This window comes from Biomphalaria glabrata, chromosome 12 (genome assembly GCF_947242115.1).
Source record: "Biomphalaria glabrata chromosome 12, xgBioGlab47.1, whole genome shotgun sequence".
Lineage (NCBI taxonomy): Eukaryota > Metazoa > Mollusca > Gastropoda > Planorbidae > Biomphalaria > Biomphalaria glabrata.
In genome coordinates this window covers 18875504-18899438 of record NC_074722.1, presented here as the reverse complement: position 1 = coordinate 18899438, position 23935 = coordinate 18875504, and the positions used below count along the sequence as shown (strand labels likewise).

General features: G+C 39.5%; 1 protein-coding gene across 3 annotated transcripts in view; it reads left to right on the top strand.

Moving 5' to 3' along the window:
- The window catches only part of LOC106051417 (potassium voltage-gated channel subfamily C member 4-like), a 35956-nt gene extending 22207 nt beyond the window's left edge, over window positions 1-13749 (top strand). The window contains exons 6-8 of one of the 3 annotated variants that reach the window (XM_056006737.1): window positions 8152-8344; window positions 11760-11953; window positions 12302-13749. In XM_056006737.1, coding sequence (XP_055862712.1) covers window positions 8152-8344; window positions 11760-11953; window positions 12302-12755 — 841 coding nt within the window. In that variant the 3' untranslated portion in view covers window positions 12756-13749. The remainder of the gene's footprint in view (window positions 1-8151; window positions 8345-11759; window positions 11954-12301) is intronic. The other 2 variants (XM_056006736.1, XM_056006738.1) reach the window with 2 other exon arrangements.
- The last annotated feature ends 10186 nt before the right edge of the window (window positions 13750-23935 follow it).

Below are 23935 nucleotides of genomic sequence, written 5' to 3'. Positions count from 1 at the left end.
TTTTCAATTTCGGCAGATGACTATTCACTGCAGTTTATTAATGGAGCCCTGCCACTGGTAAAAATGTGTAACCTCTCTTGAATACGCTCTTGGAATTAAGTGACTGTAGTTTGATTTAGATTTTATATCGAAAAGAGAAGTTTTATCGTCAAAATCATCTGTTGGGGGTTTTCCACCTCAAAATGCTCTTTAGGGGGATCTTAAACTAAAAACCATCTGGAGGGGCTTTAAACTTTAAAAAAAAAAAGCCATCTGTAGAAGAGGGGTTTAAACTCAAAACCCCCGACTGGATTGGCTACTCTCAAATAATTTTAGTGTGTAATTTGCTTTTTTTTTTATATTGAAGAGGTATTTTTAGCATTAAACCCCTCTGAATGGGGGTTTAAATTCAAAACCCCTTTTGGCAACGCTCATAGCATTTTGAGTGCGTAATTTGCTTTTTTTTCTTACACTGAAGATGTATTTTTTAGCCTCAAACCCCCCTGGCTGGGGGTTAAACTCAAAACCCCTTTGGCTACGCTCATAACATTTTGAGTGCGTAATTAACTTTTTTTATGTTGAAGAAGGGGTTTATCGTAAATTTTAGAGGGGGTTTTAGAACTAAAATCTTCCTTAACTGTGCTCTTGGAATTAGGGGATTTCCGTTTGCATTTTTTTGGTTTTGTTTTATAGAAGAGGAGGAGTTAACTGCAAAAACCCCAAGTAGGGGGTTTAAAACTCAAAACCCCTAGTATGGGGGTTTTAAACTCAAAAATTGAAAACCCCTGGTAGGTTTTTTTTAAACTCGAACCCCTATGGTAGGGGTTTTAAACTCGAACCCCCCTGGTAGGGGTTTTTAAACTCGAACCCCCCTGGTAGGAGGTTTTAAACTCAAAACCCCCTGGTTGGGGGTTTTAAACTCAAACCCCTTTGGTTGTGCTGGGGCAAGTGATGGTTTAGTATTAAAATCTCACCTAAAATAAACAAAATCAAAGCAAAAAATCAGTCACTAAATTTGATCCCCGAAGGGGGGAGGGATTTCATTTCGGGGGGGGGGAGGTTTGAACCCCCCTCCCGGCTACGCCCATGATGTATGATAACCAGACGTCCAGCAAAACGAAAAAATCATAATAGGCCTACCATATATAGGCCTATATCATAATATTAATATAACAAAAAAGAATTAAAGAATATTGGGGAAAAAAACCTTGTAATGAAAATCTATCAGAGTAGTATGACGTCAATTACAATTAAAGAAGAGGTAAAGAATCAAAAAGTGACAATGTGTGTCTTTACCTTTAATAAAAATAAAATTAATGTAAAGGATATATAAGGAGTTCAAGTATTAGAGTAATAAAATATATGCTTTATATAGGCTTTGTTCCGACATTTTTACCGTGTTCCGCAATTGTGACTTCTTTAAAAATCCTGTTCCGTAATTGTGACTACCCATATCTCAGTCGAATTGAATGTAACATTTAAATATCTGTTGAAAAACTAAACAAAGCGTCTATTTTTATCGGAAAATGGATGGGCAATGCCTAGATACTTTTTGTTTTTCCATAGGTCTAACCATTACGGAGCAAAAAATTGAAAACTAAAAGTAGCTGCAAACTGTTCCGCAATAGTGACTCTACTCTACATGGTAACATTTAAATATATTGATTACCTAGATCTTTCTAGATTATGTATCTAAAAATTGCAAAATAATAATTATGAGACGAGAGTACTCTTAATTTTGATGTTCAATTACCAGATCTAGATCTAAAAATTAAATTGTATCTTACATAGGTTAGGGTTGAAAAAAAAAACAGATTTACTTCTATTAACTACTTTACAAAACAACGCCTTGTTTCAACTTTTTAAAAAATTTTGTCCAGTCTAGATTGAGTATATATAAGTCTATGTACTAGACCAGGGGTGGGCAAATTACGGACCGCGGGCCACATGCGGCCCGCCGAGGTGTTTTATGCGGCCCGCTGACAGAAAGCAGATGTGCCCACAGTATACAGATATAAAAATGCAAATATTTAAAAAAATATCTATATTAATTATTGAAATTGTCTCATTATAAAAAGTTTTAAGTAAACGAAGATTATGCTTATTGGCTATACATCAATACACTCAATTCAAGACTCAATGTCTGAGTGTTGGGTAGGCTTGGAACAAAATGGCAAGTGTAACAACTAATGGAGCTCGATCTTTGACTGAGAACCATAAAATTGAAACAAGAAAGTTTGTACAAAGCTGCATATAATTTATACATTAAACTATTACTCACAGAAAGTAATGAAACATTCTAGAACCAGGGGAGTTAGGGTTAGGGTAGTTCTGATTTATGAATAAATAATCCAATGTATCCGCTATCTTAGCATGGACAAGGCAAATGAGAAGAGTATAAAATCTCAAGGATGAAATTGTTATGTTACTTGAAGGACATTGACTGTGACCTTGTTACCAATATTTTTAATGAAGAGTGGAAGACAAAATTTCATGTTTTATACAATTGCCATTGCAATTGATTGTTTACATATGAAATGTAAATGCTTGTTAAATCTTTTGAAAAAGGCCTTCCCATTTCTACAGGCAAGCAAAAAAAAAAGTTTTTGTCATTTTCCTTTGCTGAAATGTGAAACTATCTTTAGTGAAATTATTAAAAGTACAACACTTATTAAGAGAAGCCGATTCAGCTCCAGAGGACATAACTTAAAGCAAAGAGAAGTTCCAGTCAGCACTACCACGGGAGTTTTATGCTTGCCAGAAGCTGTATTTCCACACTTAAAAAAACTTTGCTTCTGCTCACACTATTTGGGTACACATACATCAGTTCTTCTTCTTCGTTCTCATTTTACATGTTGAAGGGTTAAGATCTGTGATCCTATATCTGAGATGAATCGCGTAGTGGTTTCCAGATCATGCAGTTCTCCGAATAGTCTTTGGGGAGTCTTGTTCGGGTCCCTTGATTTAGTATGCACCATTTAAGGACATGGTCAGCATTGTCTGGTGATGCTCCACAAGGGCAGGCTTCGCTCGTCCCGACGTTTAACTTCCGGAACATAAATTGTTTCATTCAGTGAGCAAGAATTTTTTGTGGAAACTAAACAAGTAAAATCACTAGTCAATGTTGACTGACTGTAATTGGACAGCAGTCACACACTGGGGTAGCAACTAGTAAAATAGTTTCAAAGTTAAGAAACATTATGCACGAGTGTAAAAAGTAAAATACTGCACATTAAGTACAAGTGTATATTTGTGGGGATATTGTGATGTAAAAAGACAACAGCTATTTTAAAAAATCGTAATACAGTGTATATATGAATTAAAAGACATTCTACACAGCAAGTTTATCTTTCTAAGATATATATATATATATATATATATATATATATATATATATATATATATATATATATATATATATATATATATATAAGCGCCCGCCATTCCCAAACTTTTTTTAATGCGGCCCTCGATACAAAAATGTTGCCCACCCCTGTAGTAAATGAATACAAAAACTAATTAAATTTAATTAACGTGACTTAAATCTGTCGAACTACATACACCAATCTATAGACGAAATCTACACAAATCTAATGGTATCAGAAAGATCACTTAGCTCTAGAAAATAGCAACACAAAAATCCTCCAAAACGAGAAACGAAAAAAACACGACTGCTGCCTGCTGGCGCCACTAGCGCCACTAGCGGATCCAGAACTTTGGAGTGGGGGGGGGGGCGATTTTTTTCCAAACCCTAACCCTAACGCCCAGTAAACCCTAACCCTAACCCTATGCATAAACGTGTGTAGGGCACACACACACATATATATATATATATATATATATATATATATATATATATATATATATATATATATATATATATATATATATGAGAATAAAAAACGCAGCATTTCTCAACCTTCGGCGAAAAACAAAACAACTGGGGCAGCGCTATAAGGTTCCATAGTGGGTTTCGGGGCGAAGCCCCAACACCAAAAGCGTTTTCTTGCTTTTTTCACTGCAGAAACGCATTCTCATGACATCTACAGCTCATTATTCATAAAAAGAATTCGCCCCGACGCCAAAAGCGTTTTCTTGCTTTTTTCACTGCAGAAACGCATTCTCCTGACATCTACAGCTCATTATTCATAAAAAGAATTCGCCCCGACGCCAAAAGCGTTTTCTTGCATTCTTCACTGCAGAAACGCATTCTCCTGACATCTACAGCTCATTATTTATCAGTGGAGTTCGTGTGACAGGTGGGGAAATGTGACGTGTGTTTGGCGCGTTAAATGTCTAGGGGATGATTATTTTTAAAGCTATCACACCCCAACCCGTCAGCATATAAATCGGAAGCAGGCACGCAACGTGACAAGCAATGAAAGAAAGATACAAAGTTAAAATGAAGAATATTTATTTACATAAATATTTACAGATAATAATAAAAAGGGGGAGGGTTTGCATCTATCTCTAGTGAATACTATGTTTAATCATCACTCTTGCACTTAATAAGAGAGTATGTCACTTTGTCCTCTGACTTAGCTGGTTTTCCTGTTGATGTCGCAGCTGACTGTGTCCTGGCTTGAGGTTCTGCAGCTGGAGGTGGCGCTCTAGCGGATACAGGGACGCCGGTTATTCAGTTCTTGTGGAGTCTCAATCCAAAGTTCTGATATCTGTCGTGGACACAGTAGGGCGGGTGGCCGGCTACCGTGGGCACAAGGTTACTGTGGGCAGAGCTGATCTGCCGTGGGCAGCGTAGTTGACAGGATTAGTCCAGTGAGTTGCAGAGGGTTTGGCGTAGCTATGACGTCTCGCACAGATCTGAATCTATAGGGACGTCGCACCTAATAGGTTGACAGGTGGGCTGTCGAATAGGCGGGCAAGGCCGATAGCGCCAAGTAGTAGAGTTGAGTAGATCTCAGTAGGCAAGTGCAGTGCTGAATAGCACTAAGCACATAAATAGGCAGACACCTGAGGGAGGCTGCGGATAAATAAAGACATCTTATCGATGCCCTCGACTGAGGTGCATTCGTCAGATTGGTAAAATTGCTTTTGAGCCCAAAAGGGGAGATGATGACAAATGGGACTTGGGAAATAGATGGCTGATAGTAGCAATATAAAAAGGTACATAAAAGGGAAAGTAATAATATAAAAATGTACATAGAAGGGGAAATAATAATCTCAAATAAACAACACAGGTGGATAGAGAAAGAAAGGGGGGGGGGGTTGAATTGAGCGGTGGTCAGCGACCAAGACGGTTTGTTTACATATGACCGTCGGTCGAGAACAATGGAGCGCGCTTGAATGGAGAGGGTGTCCGTTCAAGCGGCGCAACTCTCGTTAGAGTGAAATGACTACAGGGGAGATAATTCAGTACAGGGGAGATAACTCATATCTCCTTTCTAAGCGCAGTATAAGTGCGATAGTAAAATCATCAAGGCGATCAGCCGAGATAAAGGAAATAAAATGGATGTACAAATATATACATGGTTTCATCAACGATCAATTGAGCAACGTAGCGTTAATAGATTAATGCAATTCATAAATACATACATAGGACATGTTTATGTTTTCTACTTACGCCAGTGAGAAATACACGATGCACTAATTAAATATAAATGAAATAATAAACTACACATGATAATATCCAGGGGAAATAGCACAAAAGTAATTAAGATGGAACTTGTGATTAAGTTCGGCTTACCACCAGGTATTCCTCTAGGAGTAAGGATAAATGAAGTAGTCCAGACTCGATAGCTCAGATAGCATGAGAAATGAAAGAGAGTCTGGCTTTATTTGGATCTACTTTATATAGGCCTGGAAAATGCGGGCGGAAACAGGAAATGTCCTAGGTTCAGCATTATCTTACACGTGGGTGAATTTGACTCGAGATGGGATTCGCACATTGGAAAGATCAGTAGGCGTTTTGAATAGAGTAATCTCCTAGATCAAAGAGAGACGTGGGAGAAAGGGGGGGGAGAAAGATTGGTTTGCATTCCAACCAAGGTGGTGTCAACCGCGACCGTCCTTCAGACATCCGGCGGGTAAGACAAAAGAGAAGGTGTGTTTACCTTTCCCCGATCAGGGGCAGATAAATGAAAGGACGCGCCTTAGCTATCTCCAATGTGGTCAACTAAGTCTAGCCTGGAGAGAGGAAAGGTGGTGCGGGTGGAGAATTTGGGGGTAAGATGGGGAAATAATTAAAATAAAATAAATAAATAATGAAAAATAATAATTAATGCTGTGATAAATTTGAGTGACTCTGACAGCGAGTTTTTGACTTGTCACAGTTCGGGGCGAAGCCCCGACGCCAAAAGCGTTTTTGTGCATTCTTTACTGCAAAAATGCATTCTCCTGACATATAGGCCTACAGCTCAGACGCCAAAAGCGTTTTCTTGCATTCTTCAATGCAGAAACTGACATCTACAGCTCATTATTTATCAATGGAGTTCGGGACGAAGCCCCGTCGCAAAAAGCGTTTTTTTTTTTGCATTCTTCACTGCATAAACGCATTTTCCTGACAACTACAGCTGATTATTCATCAGTGGTGTTCCGACGCCAAAAACGTTTTCTTGCATACTTCATAGAAGAAACGCATTCTCCTGACCTAAAGCTCATTTTTCATACTATTAAAAAAGGACCTTTCAAATAATGTTGTACTTGAAAAATATTCTAATATGAATTTATATGCCCTTAATACATTGCAAATAAAACCGATTTGTTCCTTGAGAAGATAAGATTTAGATTTTGGCTTTGAGGATAGCCGCCGAAAAAAAAGAATTATTCGATAAATAATATTCAATAAAATTGAAGTATAAATTGTGAGTTATAGTCCCAAATTTATTTAGCTGGAAAAATTTCAGATTGAGTAAAGGTTGGGAAAAGGCGACTATGAAGAGTTTAGTTGGATTTAGAACTCATCTCAATCATGACTCTTACACTGAAAAATTTCGTTTGAATTCTAACTTTCTAATTATGATAAATTCATGTGAAATTACATAAACTATGTCTGGAAATGAGAGGGGTGGTAGAGTGAAAACGATTAATCCTCGCTCCTTTAATAATTTCTGCTAAAAGTTTGCATTTGGCATTAAAGAATAGGGGTGGGGCGACTCAACTTAATTTTTTTCACAAACTATGATTCTCCATAAAAATAGGCCCCCCCCCCCCCCACTCAGAGGGCTAGAGTGGGGAGGGCAGTACATGCAATCACCCTCCTCCCAACCCCACCAAATCGGCCAAGATACCAGAAGGGGACTGACATAATATAAAATTTATATATTAATTGAATTAATGTTGTTCACAAACTATGATTTCTCCATAAAAGTAGGACCGCCCCCCCCCACTCAAAGGGTTTAGGTGGGAAGGGCAGAAGAGGTATTCGCCCCCCCCCCAATCGGCAAAGAGGGAACGACATAAAATAAAGATCGGTTAAAATATCAATAACAAGTTTTAATTATATAGATATTTAATTGTTTCTGTTAGCAAGCTGTGATTTCTACAAATAAATTGGACCGCCCCCCCCCCACTCGAAAGTGTGTGTGTGGGGGGGGGGGGCGGGATTGATACCATCGCCCCCTCCCGACCCTACCAAATCGGCCAATATACTAGAGGGGGGAGTGAAATAATCTAAAAATAGGTTGAAATATAAATAATTAGTATATATTATTAACATAAGTAATAAATTCGTATACAAATTGTGTGAATTCTATACTAAAACATTTTAGAAAGAAAGCGTTTATTAAACATATCTGTCATTATGTCAATTTTCTAAATTTTCTAACTGAAACTACTAGGCCATACTTGGCATATCACTTTTGAAATTTGCTATTAGATCTTGGTTCTTCGGTGGTCTTAGCCTAAATAAAACTAGTAGTCATGTCAAGGACTATATTTCGATGAGAGTTCGATTAAATGTATTCCTTCCTTCCAGAGACTCAAATAACATCACTAGCCTATAATTTATAACATTTCATCATTAATTGTCACTGGTACTTTTCAAATTTATCGCAATGACTCAATGAGATCAGTTCACACAGTGAAGTAAGTCTAGCATGAGCTTGATCGATAGAAGAATTTATTCAAAATGTTTTTTGCTAAGTCCACATTTTGTTATTATTGTTTTGTGTCTAGTTGATACAATAAATAACTTATTATTTCCTTATAACTAAGGAATATCCATAATATTATGGATGTGGTCATCATACTGTTGATGTGGATCAGGTGGACATTGGATTATATCATCACACAGCACGCTGACCACTATAGCAGTGATCAAAGTTATTTACTGATGGTGTTTAATTCTCTGATGGGAGTCCGAGTACTTAGCGTCTTTCACCTGACCAAATACAGTACAGCTTTGAAGGTAAACTCATCTCCTTCATCAGTCAGGTGTAAAAGTACAACTTTGACTGTAATAGTGAACCAATCAGTATGCATCAGTCATTAAAATAGTCTAGCATAAAACCAAAGCATATAAAATGTCACACTCAATATTGCGAGTTTTGTCAAATTTAAGCGTGCTATCATACATCATATCACGTTATATAACATTTAAGCGTGTCTAAACACATCGTAGCACGACATATAACATTTAAGCGTGTCTAAACACATCGTAGCACGACATATAACATTTAAGCGTGTCTAAACACATCGTAGTACGTCATGTAACATTTAAGCGTGTCTGAACACATCGTAGCACGACATGTAACATTTAAGCGTGTCTAAACACATCGTAGCACGACATGTAACATTTAAGCGTGTCTGAACACATCGTAGTACGTCATGTAACATTTAAGCGTGTCTGAACACATCGTAGCACGACATGTAACATTTAAGCGTGTCTGAACACATCGTAGCACGACATGTAACATTTAAGCGTGTCTAAACACATCGTAGTACGTCATGTAACATGTAAGCGTGTCTGAACACAACGTAGTACGTCATGTAACATTTAAGCGTGTCTGAACACAACGTATCACGTCATATAACATTTAAGCGTGTCTGAACACATCGTATCACGTTATATAACATTTAAGCGTGTCTGAACACAACGTATCACGTTATATAACATTTAAGCGTGTCTGAACACATCGTATCACGTCATGAGAACGCCTACATGAGGCTACATGTCAACAGATTCTGTTAGAGAACATTTCATTGTCGAATAGCTGAGATGGCCAACATAGTATTATACTCCTCATGTTTGTTTGTTTTATAGTTAAACAATACATCAAAACATTATTAAACAATACATCAACATTTTTTTTACTAAAATCATTATAAAATTTACCTGGCAAAAACAATGAGTAGCCCGTATCTCTTATTCTGCATTCATTCCTAGTAGTCTTCACTGACTAGCTCCCCGTACAGCTATTGGAGTGTTTGGGAAACAGGTTCAAATTAGGGCAGCGGGTTAGAATTAAAAAAAAATAATTAAAAAATAAACACATAATGTAGAAAGTAAACTAAAACAAAAGTTTTCTGACTCATTCAGGGTTTTGTTTACCAAGTGTATATGAGTTCTTTACCAAGTGTACATGAGTTCTTTACCAAGTGTACATGAGTTCTTTACCAAGTGTATATGAGTTCTTTACCAAGTGTATATAAGTTCTTTACCAAGTGTATATGAGTTCTTTACCAAGTGTATATGAGTTCTTTACCAAGTGTATATGAGTTCTTTACCAGGTGTACATGAGTTCTTTACCAGGCGTACATGAGTTCTTTACCAGGTGTATATGAGTTCTTTACCAGGTGTATATGAGTTCTTTACCAAGTGTATATGAGTTCTTTACTAAGTGTATATCATTTCTTTACCAAGTGTATATGAGTTCTTTACCAAGTGTATATGAGTTCTTTACCAAGTGTATATGAGTTCTTTACCAAGTGTATATGAGTTCTTTACCAAGTGTATATGAGTTCTTTACCAAGTGCATATGAGTTCTTTACCAAGTGTATAGGAGTTATTTACCAAGTGTATATGAGTTCTTTACCAAGTGTATATGAGTTCTTTACCAGGTGTACATGAGTTCTTTACCAGGTGTACATGAGTTCTTTACCAGGTGTATATGAGTCCTTTACCAAGTGTATATGAGTTCTTTACCAAGTGTACATGAGTTCTTTACCAAGTGTACATGAGTTCTTTACCAAGTGTATATGAGTTCTTTACCAGGCGTATATGAGTTCTTTACCAGGTGTATATGAGTTCTTTACCAGGTATATATGAGTTCTTTACCAGGCGTATATGAGTTCTTTACCAGGTGTATATGAGTTCTTTACCAAGTGTATATAAGTTCTTTACAAAGTGTACATGAGTTCTTTATCAAGTGTACATGAGTTCTTTACCAAGTGTATATGAGTTCTTTACCAGGTGTATATGAGTTCTTTACCAGGCGTATATGAGTTCTTTACCAGGTGTATATGAGTTCTGTGCCTGGTGTATATGAGTTACTATGAGTATATGCATTCCTTACCAGGTGTATATGCGTTCGTTACCGTGTGTATATGAGTTTTTTTAACAGCTGTACATGAGTTTTTTTTTAGATGCACTTGAGTTCTGTACCGAGGGTAATTGAGTTACATCTGTACATAAGATTTTTTACCAGGTGTACATATGATTCTTATCGGATGTTCATGAGTTCTTAACCAGGTGTACAGAAGTTATCTCAAAGATAAGGTGACCAGATGTCTCGCTAACAAAAGCTGAATGTATGGCAATCATTTGACGAAAAAAAAAAGGAGGGATTAGGGTTTTGATTCTGTCGAGTAACGGCGCTTTCATCTACAGATAAGTCTATGTCTACACGTCATTACAATTATATAATAGGGCATTTACAGAAAACAAAGAAGGAAAAAAAAAACGAAATTAAAATTTCAAGAGTATTTTCTTCACTCTTCTGTGCTGGTGTTGATCCGGAAGCTCGTCATTTTGCAAGGCTCAGAAACCGTGAGACACTTCTCCATTGAAAGTCCTTTTAGAGTTTCCACCTTTCGTTGGGGTATTACTACTGGTCCATAGAGCTTTCACTGCATTTCATTCCTGGTAAACACAAAACGAACTCAACACTCTTTTGTATTTCCCCACGGGGCAGACCATTCTTCTGAAAAGGAAGGACAATTTGAAACCGTCGAAGCAGGAAATAATTTTGGTAGCAAGCATCAGAAATAATCATCTACATCATTGCAATGTGGTCTTTCCTTAGCCCGAAATTCTGCGATATTCTACATTCTACTTATAGACAATGTCGTAGAATTTGTTGACATGTTCCATGCGGACGGTGTTTCTATATCGAATGATGACAATCTGCAGCAGTTTTTACGGCATGTGCACTATTTGGAAGGCATTAGGACCGATAAGGAAACGATAAATGATCGTAACTTTGAAATTATGAACCGAACAGAATTAAAATCAAGACGTCTGGTTACCTTTTGTTGTTTAACAGATGTAGTGGCATGATGCACAGAACAAAAATTAAAGACATTTCATCTCATCTAGGCAATGCTTTCTTCCAATGTTTTATACACAAGACATCTTTGTTCCTTTTATACACAAGACATCTTTGTTCCTTTTATACACAAGACATCTTTGTTCCTTTTATACACAAGACATCTTTGTTCCTTTTATACACAAGACATCTTTGTTCCTTTTATACACAAGACATCTTTGTTCCTCCTCTGGTAGAAAGCTTAGTCTACTGGTTATTTTTACATCATGGAACTGGACATGATTCTTTCTTTCTTGCGTTTAGCTGAAATGACCCATGTATGAACTTGACCTCTAGGTGATGTACCTGTCTATTTACACTGTAATGAAAGAACTACTTATGTTGGTGATGATCCTTGCAGCAGCAGTCTTGATATTTGGCACCTCCATGTATGTGGCAGAGAACATCAGCTCCACTGATGATGACAATCCAGTATTTGAAAACATCCCACTAGCCATGTGGTGGGCAGTTGTCACTATGACAACATTAGGGTCAGTGCAGTATTTGATTGAAAACATTTAGCCTTGACTATACACTCGGATATTAGAGTTAAATCTTGTTAATCTATAGATAATTACATTATAAGGATCATAGATCTTTGTTGTTTTTTTTTTTCTATTTTAATATGACATTTCACACTTAGTTCACAGATCCATGTTGTTGTTTTTTTGACATTTTTATCAGAATTTATCTTAGAAAAAGCAAAATGTTCATTTGCCGACTCCTTCATTTATTTTTTAAATGTATATTTATTTATTATTTACTCTGTACGCACTGCTTTTTAAATAAAAAAATATGTTGACAAACAAGTAACTAAATTGTGTGTTCCCTATGTCCAGGTATGGTGACTTTGTACCTAAACATCTAGCTGGCTACCTTGTTGGTGCCATGTGTGCTATCACCGGCCTCCTCCTGTTTGCCATGCCTATCGCCATTGTGGCGGCTAACTTCGCCAACTACTACGACAACATTACATCTACAGCGCAAGGTCGAAGACGTAAGCTGTTAGTTGAGCGGTTCTCACACTTGTGGAGACGTAGACAGAAGTCTGGTCCAAAAAGCAGCACACTCAAGTCTCCAGACTATGTTGGAACAAAAGTCAAGGGGCCTCGCTTACAAGTGCCGGGTGACAGCATTCACCCGACGTGCAACACAATTTCTGGAACTCTGGACGTTTTCCCAACAACTGATGCTAGGACAGAACAAAGCTTCTTACCAAAACAGAAGATGGAAACATTTTCTAGCACCGGTGTAGAAGTGCCATCAAATGTACCAGCAAGAAATAACACGTAAATCAAAATGCAACATATTTTGAGAGAAAATGTAACAGAGAAATTGTAAAAAAAAAATTAATTAATAATTAAACCTTTGTTTCTGAATACGTTTTCTGAATTGAACAGATCATTCAAGACATTGGTCCCAAAGGAACGTAACGCTGTAGATTTATTTCATAGTTCGAACAAAAATATTTTAAAACTGTACATTGACTGCGTTCTCTTACATCCCCTGCTTGATTGATTGATTGATTGATGAAGTCGTTAAACCAAGTTAAACATTATACCAATTATTTCCCCTTTAATTGCGACTTGCTGTTTGACTATTATGACAGAGCTTGTTTACTATAAAAGTGATCAAAGTTGAGACAGTTTACCAGCTTTAATAAAACCCGGTAAAAAGAATCAAATGCAAAATCTCTGTTGGTCATAATTAAGGGCTTAACAAGGGGTGGGATTTTCAAATTTAAGTGCCATGAGCGTAGTCAAGCAAAACCCCCCTCCAGAAGGTTTTGAGTTTAAAACCCCTTTCAGAGGTTTTGACGTTAAAATCGACCTCTTCAATAATGAAAAAAATTCACTCCCCAAAAACCCACCCGAAAATAATCCTGTTTACTTTGTTATAATAATCAAATATTATAAATAACTGTTAGGGCAAAGAATCAATTCTTCATATTAAACATGATGACAGTTCTGCATAAATGGGCGGCCTATTTCCAATCTCTGGTTTGCAGATGTTACAGACCTCATTGGAGAAAATGCAGATCAGGTACAAGATCTAACCATAAAACTGGATGCTGCAACTAGAGCAGTTGACAAGGAAATCAGTGCTGAAAAGCGCAAACTACAAGTTAGTGGTGGCGTACGAAATGTGAGATATTGTTGAACGGACAAACATAAGAAGTTGATTCATTTATTAAGAGAGAAAAACTCGTTTAAACTTGACATTTGCTGCTATAAGCAAAATGTAAAATCTTGAATAATTAAAAACTGTGTTATTCACTAGTGGTCTTTGTACTCCTATATGGTTGTGAAAGAATTCAAACCTTTGAGAGTAAATGCTACAGAAAAATTGTAAAAAATATGCTTCACATGTTTATTACCTTTACACTCTGTTTAAAAAACAAACAAACCTGATAGCAAATGTATTTTCCAACAGTAAAGAGCAAGAACTTTTTGGTTTGTACTTTCGCTCTACGTGTATATCAGGCAACAAAGTTTTCACAAGATTTCATTGTATTACATAAACAGTACAAGTAGTGCGTCTTGTTTTGTTGGGCCACGTACTGTCTATAATAATAAGGCCTGTCTTCGAGTCCGGAGATCAGGGAGGAATGCAGTATTTCTGGTGGCTCTGCAGCCCTAACTGTGACCTACATATTTTGCTACATCTGTGACAGGTGGGGAAATGTGACGTGTGTTTGGCGCGTTTTATGTCTAGGGGATGATTATTTTTAAAGCTATCACACACCAACCTATCAGCATATGAATCGGGAGCAGACACGCAACGAGACAAGCAATGAAAGATAGATACAAAAGTTAAAAATGAAGAATATTTATTTACATAAATATACATATAAGAATAAAAGGGGGGAGGGTTTGCAACTATCTCTAAATAATACTAGATTTAATCATCACTCTTGCACTTAATAAGAGAGTATGTCACTTTGTCCTCTGACTTAGCTGGTTGTCCTGTTGTTGTCGCAGCTGGCTGTGTTCCTGGCTTGAGGTTCTGCAGCTGGAGGTGGCGCTCTAGCGGATAGAGGGACGCCGGTGATATAGTTCTTGTGGAGTCTCAATCCCAAGTTCTAATATCTGTAGTGGGCACAGTAGGGCGGGTGGCCGGCTACCGTGGGCACAAGGTTACTGCGGGCAGAGCTGATCTGCCGTGGGCAGCGTAGTTGACAGGATATGTCCAGTGAGTTGCAGAGGGTTTGGCGTAGCTATGACGTCTCGCACAGATCTGAGTCTATAGGGACGTCGCACCTAATACGTTGACAGGTGGGCTGTCGAATAGGCGGGCAAGGCTGATAGCGCCAAGTAGTATAGTTGAGTAGTGTTGCGTAGACACTGAACAGCAAATGGCAAGTAGGTGATTAATCCAATAGATAAATAGGCAGTTAAATAGGCAGACACTTGAGGGAGGCTGCGGATAAATAAAGACAAGTTAGGACATGTCTCTCATGCATCTTATCGATGCCCTCGACTGAGGTGCATTCGTCAGATTGGTAACATTGCTTTAAAGCACAATGGGGAGATGATGACAAATGGGATTTGGAAAACAGATGGCTGATAGTAGCAATACAAAAATGTACATAAAAGGGAAAATAATAATCTCAACAACACAAGTTGGAAGAGAGAGAAAAAAAAGGGGGGGGGAATGGGCGGTGGTCAGTGACCATGACGGTTTGTTTACATACGACCGTTGGCCGAGAACAATGGAGCGCGCTTGAATGGAGAGGGTGTCCGTTCAGTGCGCAAGTAAAATTATCAAGGCGGACAGCCGAGATAAAGGAAATAAAATAAGATGTACAAATATATACATGGTTGCATCAACGATCAATTGAGCAACTTAGCATTAATAGATTAATGCAATACATAAATAAATACACAGGACATGTTTATGTTTTCTACTTACGCCAGTGAGAAATACACAATGCACTAATTAAATATAAATGAAATACTAAAATACACATGATAGTATCCAATGAGGAATATTCACAAAGTAATAAAGATGGAACTTGTGATTAAGTTCGGCTTACCACCAGGTATTCCTCTAGGAGTAAGAATAAATGATATAGTCCAGACTCGATTGCTCAGCGATAGAGAAATAAGAGGGTCTGATTTGATTTGGATCTACTTTATATAGGCCTGGAAAGTGCGGGCGGAAACAGGAAATGTCATAGGCTAAGAATTATCTTACACGTGGGTGAAGTCCGACAAGAGATGGGATTCGCACATTGGGAAGGTCAATAGGCGTGTTCGTCCTCGTGGTCTCCTAGATCAAAGAGAGACGTGGGGAAGGGGGGGGGGGAGGATTGACTTGCATTTCACACAAGGTGGTGTCCACTGCGGCTGTCAGACATCCTGCCGATAAGATCAAAAGAGATAGTGTGATTATCTTTCCCCGATCAAGGGCAGATAAATGAAAGGACTGGCCTAGTTTTCTCCAAGGTGGTGGACTAAGGTCTAGCCTGGAGAGAAAAAGGTGGGGCGGGTGGAGAATTCAGGGGTAGGATGGGGAAATAATTAAAATAAAATAAATAAATAATGAAAAATAACAATTAATGCTGTGATAAATTTGGGTGACTCTGACAGCGAGTTTTTGACTTGTCACAACATCCAGGTCAAGCATAACCATTGTCCGCCGATGGTCAATTAAGATTTTCTTTTCGCCGTCTGCATCTGTCCTCGGCAGCGTATCTTCTTTTAGTCTCAAATGTGTATCCCGCGGCCTTTGTGAGTGACCTCCAGCTGTCTCGTTCTCATGCCGCATGCCACCATGTGCTCTCTGTTATGTCAGCTAGGGCAAGCTGGTTTTTGAAGCGTTTCCGTGGGGCACCTCTGTTACGTCGACCATCTTTTAGCTGACCAAAAAAAAAAAGACTGCTTTTGGTGTACTGTCTGTAGTACTCCGTAGACATGATTGTTTTCCTGCAATGCCAATTCATGGTCGACTTAAAGCAAATCCTGAAAGTATTCAATCAATAATTGTGCAATCATTCAGTGCTGTATTGATTGCAACTGTGTACTCCCAAATGATTTTAGTTTCAATGGTATATTCTAGTTTATTGTCTCTAATGTCCTTGAATGACTTTTGTTTTTTCAATGTTGTAATGCAAATAGGAAATTCACAGCGATGTCCAGCGCTATAACACTTCAACTCTAGTGTAAAGCAGTTTGTACATATGACATTGTGGAAGGTTTTATGAAGGCCTACTTAGAAGGTGTGGAGTTGTACATATGACATTGTGGAAGGTTTTATGAAGGCCTACTTAGAAGGTGTGGAGTTGTACATATGACATTGTGGAAGGTTTTATGAAGGCCTACTTAGAAGGTGTGGAGTTGTACATATGACATTGTGGAAGGTTTTATGAAGGCCTACTTAGAAGGTGTGGAGTTGTACATATGACATTGTGGAAGGTTTTATGAAGGCCTACTTAGAAGGTGTGGAGTTGTACATATGACATTGTGGAAGGTTGTATGAAAGCCTACTTAGAAGGTGTGGAGTTGTACATATGACATTGTGGAAGGTTGTATGAAGGCCTACTTAGAAGGTGTGGAGTTGTACATATGACATTGTGGAAGGTTGTATGAAAGCCTACTTAGAAGGTGTGGAGTTGTACATATGACATTGTGGAAGGTTGTATGAAGGCCTACTTAGAAGGTGTGGAGTTGTACATATGACATTGTGGAAGGTTGTATGAAGGCCTACTTAGAAGGTGTGGAGTTGTACATATGACATTGTGGAAGGTTGTATGAAGGCCTACTTAGAAGGTGTGGAGTTGTACATATGACATTGTGGAAGGTTGTATGAAGGCCTACTTAGAAGGTGTGGAGTTGTACATATGACATTGTGGAAGGTTGTATGAAAGCCTACTTAGAAGGTGTGGAGTTGTACATATGACATTGTGGAAGGTTGTATGAAGGCCTACTTAGAAGGTGTGGAGTTGTACATATGACATTGTGGAAGGTTGTATGAAGGCCTACTTAGAAGGTGTGGAGTTGTACATATGACATTGTGGAAGGTTGTATGAAGGCCTACTTAGAAGGTGTGGAGTTGTACATATGACATTGTGGAAGGTTGTATGAAGGCCTACTTAGAAGGTGTGGAGTTGTACATATGACATTGTGGAAGGTTGTATGAAGGCCTACTTAGAAGGTGTGGAGTTGTACATATGACATTGTGGAAGGTTGTATGAAAGCCTACTTAGAAGGTGTGGAGTTGTACATATGACATTGTGGAAGGTTGTATGAAAGCCTACTTAGAAGGTGTGGAGTTGTACATATGACATTGTGGAAGGTTGTATGAAAGCCTACTTAGAAGGTGTGGAGTTGTACATATGACATTGTGGAAGGTTGTATGAAAGCCTACTTAGAAGGTGTGGAGTTGTACATATGACATTGTGGAAGGTTGTATGAAAGCCTACTTAGAAGGTGTGGAGTTGTACAACTTGTTGTGTAGGATGAGTGGTATAGGTGGACGGGGTGTAGTGTCAGCTTGAGACTGACCCCCATGGAAGAATTTTGTAGTGTCAGCTTGAGACTGACCCCCATGGAAGAATGTTGTAGTGTCAGCTTGAGACTGCCCCCCATGGAAGAATGTTGTAGTGTCAGCTTGAGACTGACCCCCATGGAAGAATGGTGTAGTGTCAGCTTGAGGCTGGCCCCCATGGAAGAATGTTGTAGTGTCAGCTTGAGACTGCCCCCCATGGAAGAATGTTGTAGTGTCAGCTTGAGACTGACCCCCATGGAAGAATGTTGTAGTGTCAGCTTGAGACTGACCCCCATGGAAGAATGTTGTAGTGTCAGCTTGAGACTGCCCCCCATGGAAGAATGGTGTAGTGTCAGCTTGAGACTGACCCCCATGGAAGAATGGTGTAGTGTCAGCTTGAGACTGACCCCAATGGAAGAATGTTGTAGTGTCAGCTTGAGGCTGACCCCCATGGAAGAATGTTGTAGTGTCAGCTTGAGGCTGGCCCCCATGGAAGAATGGTGTAGTGTCAGCTTGAGACTGACCCCCATGGAAGAATGTTGTAGTGTCAGCTTAAAGAAATGAGGCTGACCCCCACGGAAGAATGTTGTAGTGTCAGCTTAAAGAAATGAGGCTGACCCCCACGGAAGAATGTTGTAGTGTCAGCTTAAAGAAATGAGGCTGACCCTCATGCAAGAATGTTGTAGTGTCAGCTTAAAGAAATGAGGCTGACCCCCACGGAAGAATGTTGTAGTGTCAGCTTAAAGAAATGAGGCTGACCCCCATGGAAGAATGTTGTAGTGTCAGCTTAAAGAAATGAGGCTGGCCCCCATGGAAGAATGTAGTAGTGTCAGCTTAAAGAAATGAGGCTGGCCCCCATGGAAGAATGTTGTAGTGTCAGCTTAAAGAAATGAGGCTGACCCTCATGGAAGAATGTTGTAGTGTCAGCTTAAAGAAATGAGGCTGACCCCCACGGAAGAATGTTGTAGTGTCAGCTTAAAGAAATGAGGCTGACCCCAACGAAAGAATGTTGTAGTGTCAGCTTAAAGAAATGAGGCTGACCCCAACGGAAGAATGTTGTAGTGTCAGCTTAAAGAAATGAGGCTGACCCTCATGGAAGAATGTTGTAGTGTCAGCTTAAAGAAATGAGACTGACACCCATGGAAGAATGTTGTAGTGTCAGCTTAAAGAAATGAGGCTGGCCCCCATGGAAGAATGTTGTAGTGTCAACTTGAGACTGGCCCCCATGGAAGAATATTGTAGTGTCAGCTTAAAGAAATGAGGCTGACCCCCATGGAAGAATGTTGTAGTGTCAGCTTGAGACTGACCCCCATGGAAGAATGGTGTAGTGTCAGCTTGAGACTGCCCCCCATGGAAGAATGTTGTAGTGTCAGCTTGAGACTGACCCCCATGGAAGAATGTTGTAGTGTCAGCTTGAGACTGACCCCCATGGAAGAATGTTGTAGTGTCAGCTTGAGACTGCCCCCCATGGAAGAATGTTGTAGTGTCAGCTTGAGACTGACCCCCATGGAAGAATGTTGTAGTGTCAGCTTAAAGAAATGAGGCTGGCCCCCATGGAAGAATGTTGTAGTGTCAGCTTGAGACTGACCCCCATGGAAGAATGTTGTAGTGTCAGCTTGAGACTGGCCCCCATGGAAGAATGTTGTAGTGTCAGCTTGAGACTGACCCCCATGGACTGAATATTGTAGTGTCAGCTTAAAGAAATGAGACTGACCCCCATGGAAGAATGTTGTAGTGTCAGCTTGAGACTGGCCCCCATGGAAGAATGGTGTAGTGTCAGCTTGAGACTGGCCCCCATGGAAGAATGTTGTAGTGTCAGCTTGAGATTGGCCCCCATGGAAGAATGTTGTAGTGTCAGCTTGAGACTGACCCCAATGGAAGAATGTTGTAGTGTCAGCTTGAGGCTGACCCCCATGGAAGAATGTTATAGTGTCAGCTTGAGGCTGGCCCCCATGGAAGAATGGTGTAGTGTCAGCTTGAGACTGACCCCCATGGAAGAATGTTGTAGTGTCAGCTTAAAGAAATGAGGCTGACCCCCATGGAAGAATGTTGTAGTGTCAGCTTAAAGAAATGAGGCTGACCCCCACGGAAGAATGTTGTAGTGTCAGCTTAAAGAAATGAGGCTGACCCCCACGGAAGAATGTTGTAGTGTCAGCTTAAAGAAATGAGGCTGACCCTCATGCAAGAATGTTGTAGTGTCAGCTTAAAGAAATGAGGCTGACCCCCACGGAAGAATGTTGTAGTGTCAGCTTAAAGAAATGAGGCTGACCCCCATGGAAGAATGTTGTAGTGTCAGCTTAAAGAAATGAGGCTGACCCCCATGGAAGAATGTAGTAGTGTCAGCTTAAAGAAATGAGGCTGGCCCCCATGGAAGAATGTTGTAGTGTCAGCTTAAAGAAATGAGGCTGACCCTCATGGAAGAATGTTGTAGTGTCAGCTTAAAGAAATGAGGCTGACCCCCACGGAAGAATGTTGTAGTGTCAGCTTAAAGAAATGAGGCTGACCCCAACGGAAGAATGTTGTAGTGTCAGCTTAAAGAAATGAGGCTGACCCCAACGGAAGAATGTTGTAGTGTCAGCTTAAAGAAATGAGGCTGACCCCAACGGAAGAATGTTGTAGTGTCAGCTTAAAGAAATGAGGCTGACCCCAACGGAAGAATGTTGTAGTGTCAGCTTAAAGAAATGAGGCTTAAAGAAACTCGCCCATGATGTTTATAGTATGTTTAGACTCAGTCCACCTACGAGTAATAGTATGTTTAGACAGTCCACTAACGATTTCTTTCCATCAGGCCATAACTCTCAAAGCCAGTAAGACTAAGACTAGACTAAGACTGCTTTATTGATCCTTACAGAAATTTGTTGTGATTACAAAAAAACATGGTTACAAAGACAGTTTGTGTGGAAACACAATCTCAAAATCGGCCCCCGAAGTGGTCCACCCAGGCAGGTAAAAAGGCAGGTTTCAATATTTTCAGAAAGAACGTCAGAATTAAATTATTTCAAAGACCAATGACAGAGAAGAATGGAGAAAGAAGGTGGACAGATCTTGTGTGGTGCCCCAGCGGTCCAGCAGACCAAGGGATAGGTGAAAGAGAATGTGAAGTTAGATGTGGACCTGGCCTAACTGATGTCTTATAATGAATATCTTATTGATCTAATTGTTTTGTAAAAAGGTAAATCTCTTATTCAAATCCTTAAAAAAATAAAAAACAAAACATTTTCCGTAAATTCCTTTAGTTCGGTGTTCTATGGCAGTAACTCTTCAGTTCACGCAATAATATGAAAACCTACTTAGTACTTGTTGTTCTCAATTATGTCTAAAAGTCTAAAACTATTTGCAGAAATACGTTAAACATATGGTAAATTACCATCTCCCATACTTAAGTGCCTCCCGTGTTTGCTACTAATAATAGTGAATAGTTGTAAAAGTGGTGTGTATTTTTATGAAAAACTGCTTGCATAAGTGATTTAAAAACATTAGATATTTCGCTTTTAGAAAAGAAAAAAGTAGCCGTTGCATCAGAACTTTGAATAGACTAAAATATTATGATGTCGGATTTTCACTATCTTTTCTAGTTTTCTAGTTGTATGGGGTATCTAGGAGGGGTAGCACCTCTAGTGGACAGGCAGTCGTACCCTCTTTTTGAAGGTAGCTTGGCTCACTCTTGGTCCCCATTCGGTACCCAACTCTCACCTGTGGCTCCCAGAAGCTGTAGCATGCGCAGCGGCCACACCCCGGAAACGGCTTTGACTGGCCGGCTAAAGCAGGTAGATGGTATATGACGTGTCCATGGCACTCAGTACACTGAGGTTCTGTCAAACCTAGCATGTGAAGTCTGGACTTGGCGGCCTGTGCGTAACATCACAAAACTAGACTAATCGGACAGAATGACAAGTACCAGCACAGTGCTGTGGAGTACTCAAGAGCAGGACAAGACACACAGAAAGTCTCTGGTCATCCACTGCACCCAAACTTGTCCCCGGACGTCTTGACCAAATCTTGCTTCCGGAAAAGGACGGGCTTTAGGGCGAGAGAGTGAGGTCGACGTGTTGCGCGAATCCTCCTCACTTTAATCCAAATTCCAGCGCAAGTCACTTGTCATCCCCCCCCCCCCAACACAACCAAACCAAAGTCCTGTGGCGGTAGGCAAGCAGTGAAGCGGTAGGTGTGGGCACACTGGAAGCCGTAGCTGCAACCCTGCACACAGGCGGCTTTGGCCATATGGTCGTTCACCACTGACACAGAGCAGCAGTGGAGTCCGGCAGCCCCCTGAGTGGCTGAGCAGCCCTATTTAGGAGTGCACTGCTCACCTCCATAAAAACCCCAGTGCAAAGCCCTCAGCCCCCTAGATGACAAAGTGGTCATCATAGAACCACGATGGACGAACTATATATCTTTTCTAGTTTACGAGATTTAAACGGGACGGACGGACAGACATTTCACACATAACTAATAGCGTCTTTTCCCCTTTCGGGGGCTGCTAATAAATGACACTCGAGTGCTTAATATCAACAAGTAAATGCAAGTAAATTTTTTTTTTTAATTCTACAAATTTACATTTCCACTTATGCCTATGTGAGAAATTGAAAATGTATTTTGTTTTCAAATATTTATCAGTAGGCATCAAATTTCTATTTTATAAATGAGTATCATAATTATTTCCTACAGTGCGTTTTTTTTTTACATGCCAGGTAGCAATGAAGAACAAGTGCTTTTATTTCTCTTTTGAATGTTTCTTGACATGCCAGGTAGCAGTGAAGAACAAGTGCCTCTATTTCTCTTTTGAATGTTTCTTGACATGCCAGGTAGCAGTGAAGAACAAGTGCTTTTATTTCTCTTTTGAATGTTTCTTGACATGCCAGGTAGCAGTGAAGAACAAGTGCCTCTATTTCTCTTTTGAATGTTTCTTGACATGCCAGGTAGCAGTGAAGAACAAGTGCCTCTATTTCTCTTTTGAATGTTTCATGACATGCCAGGTAGCAATGAAGAACAAGTGCCTCTATTTCTCTTTTGAATGTTTCTTGACATGCCAGGTAGCAGTGAAGAACAAGTGCCTCTATTTCTCTTTTGAATGTTTCTTGACATGCCAGGTAGCAGTGAAGAACAAGTGCCTCTATTTCTCTTTTGAATGTTTCATGACATGCCAGGTAGCAGTGAAGAACAAGTGCCTCTATTTCTCTTTTGAATGTTTCTTGACATGCCAGGTAGCAATGAAGAACAAGTGCCTCTATTTCTCTTTTGAATGTTTCTTGACATGCCAGGTAGCAGTGAAGAACAAGTGCTTTTATTTCTCTTTTGAATGTTTCTTGACATGCCAGGTAGCAGTGAAGAACAAGTGCCTCTATTTCTCTTTTGAATGTTTCTTGACATGCCAGGTAGCAGTGAAGAACAAGTGCCTCTATTTCTCTTTTGAATGTTTCTTGACATGCCAGGTAGCAGTGAAGAACAAGTGCCTCTATTTCTCTTTTGAATGTTTCTTGACATGCCAGGTAGCAGTGAAGAACAAGTGCTTCTATTTCTCTTTTGAATGTTTCTTGACATGCCAGGTAGCAGTGAAGAACAAGTGCCTCTATTTCTCTTTTGAATGTTTCTTGACATGCCAGGTAGCAGTGAAGAACAAGTGCTTTTATTTTTCTTTTGAATGTTTCTTGACATACCGAGTAGCTGTGAAGAAAAAGTGCTTCTATTTCTCTTTTGAATGTTTCTTGATATGCCAGGTAGCAGTGAAGAACAAGTGCTTCTATTTCTCTTTTGAATGTTTCTTGACATGCCAGGTAGCAGTGAAGAACAAGTGCTTCTATTTCTCTTTTGAATGTTTCATGACATGCCAGGTAGCAGTGAAGAACAAGTGCTTCTATTTCTCTTTTGAATGTTTCTTGACATGCCAGGTAGCAGTGAAGAACAAGTGCTTCTATTTCTCTTTTGAATGTTTCATGACATGCCAGGTAGCAGTGAAGAACAAGTGCTTCTATTTCTCTTTTGAA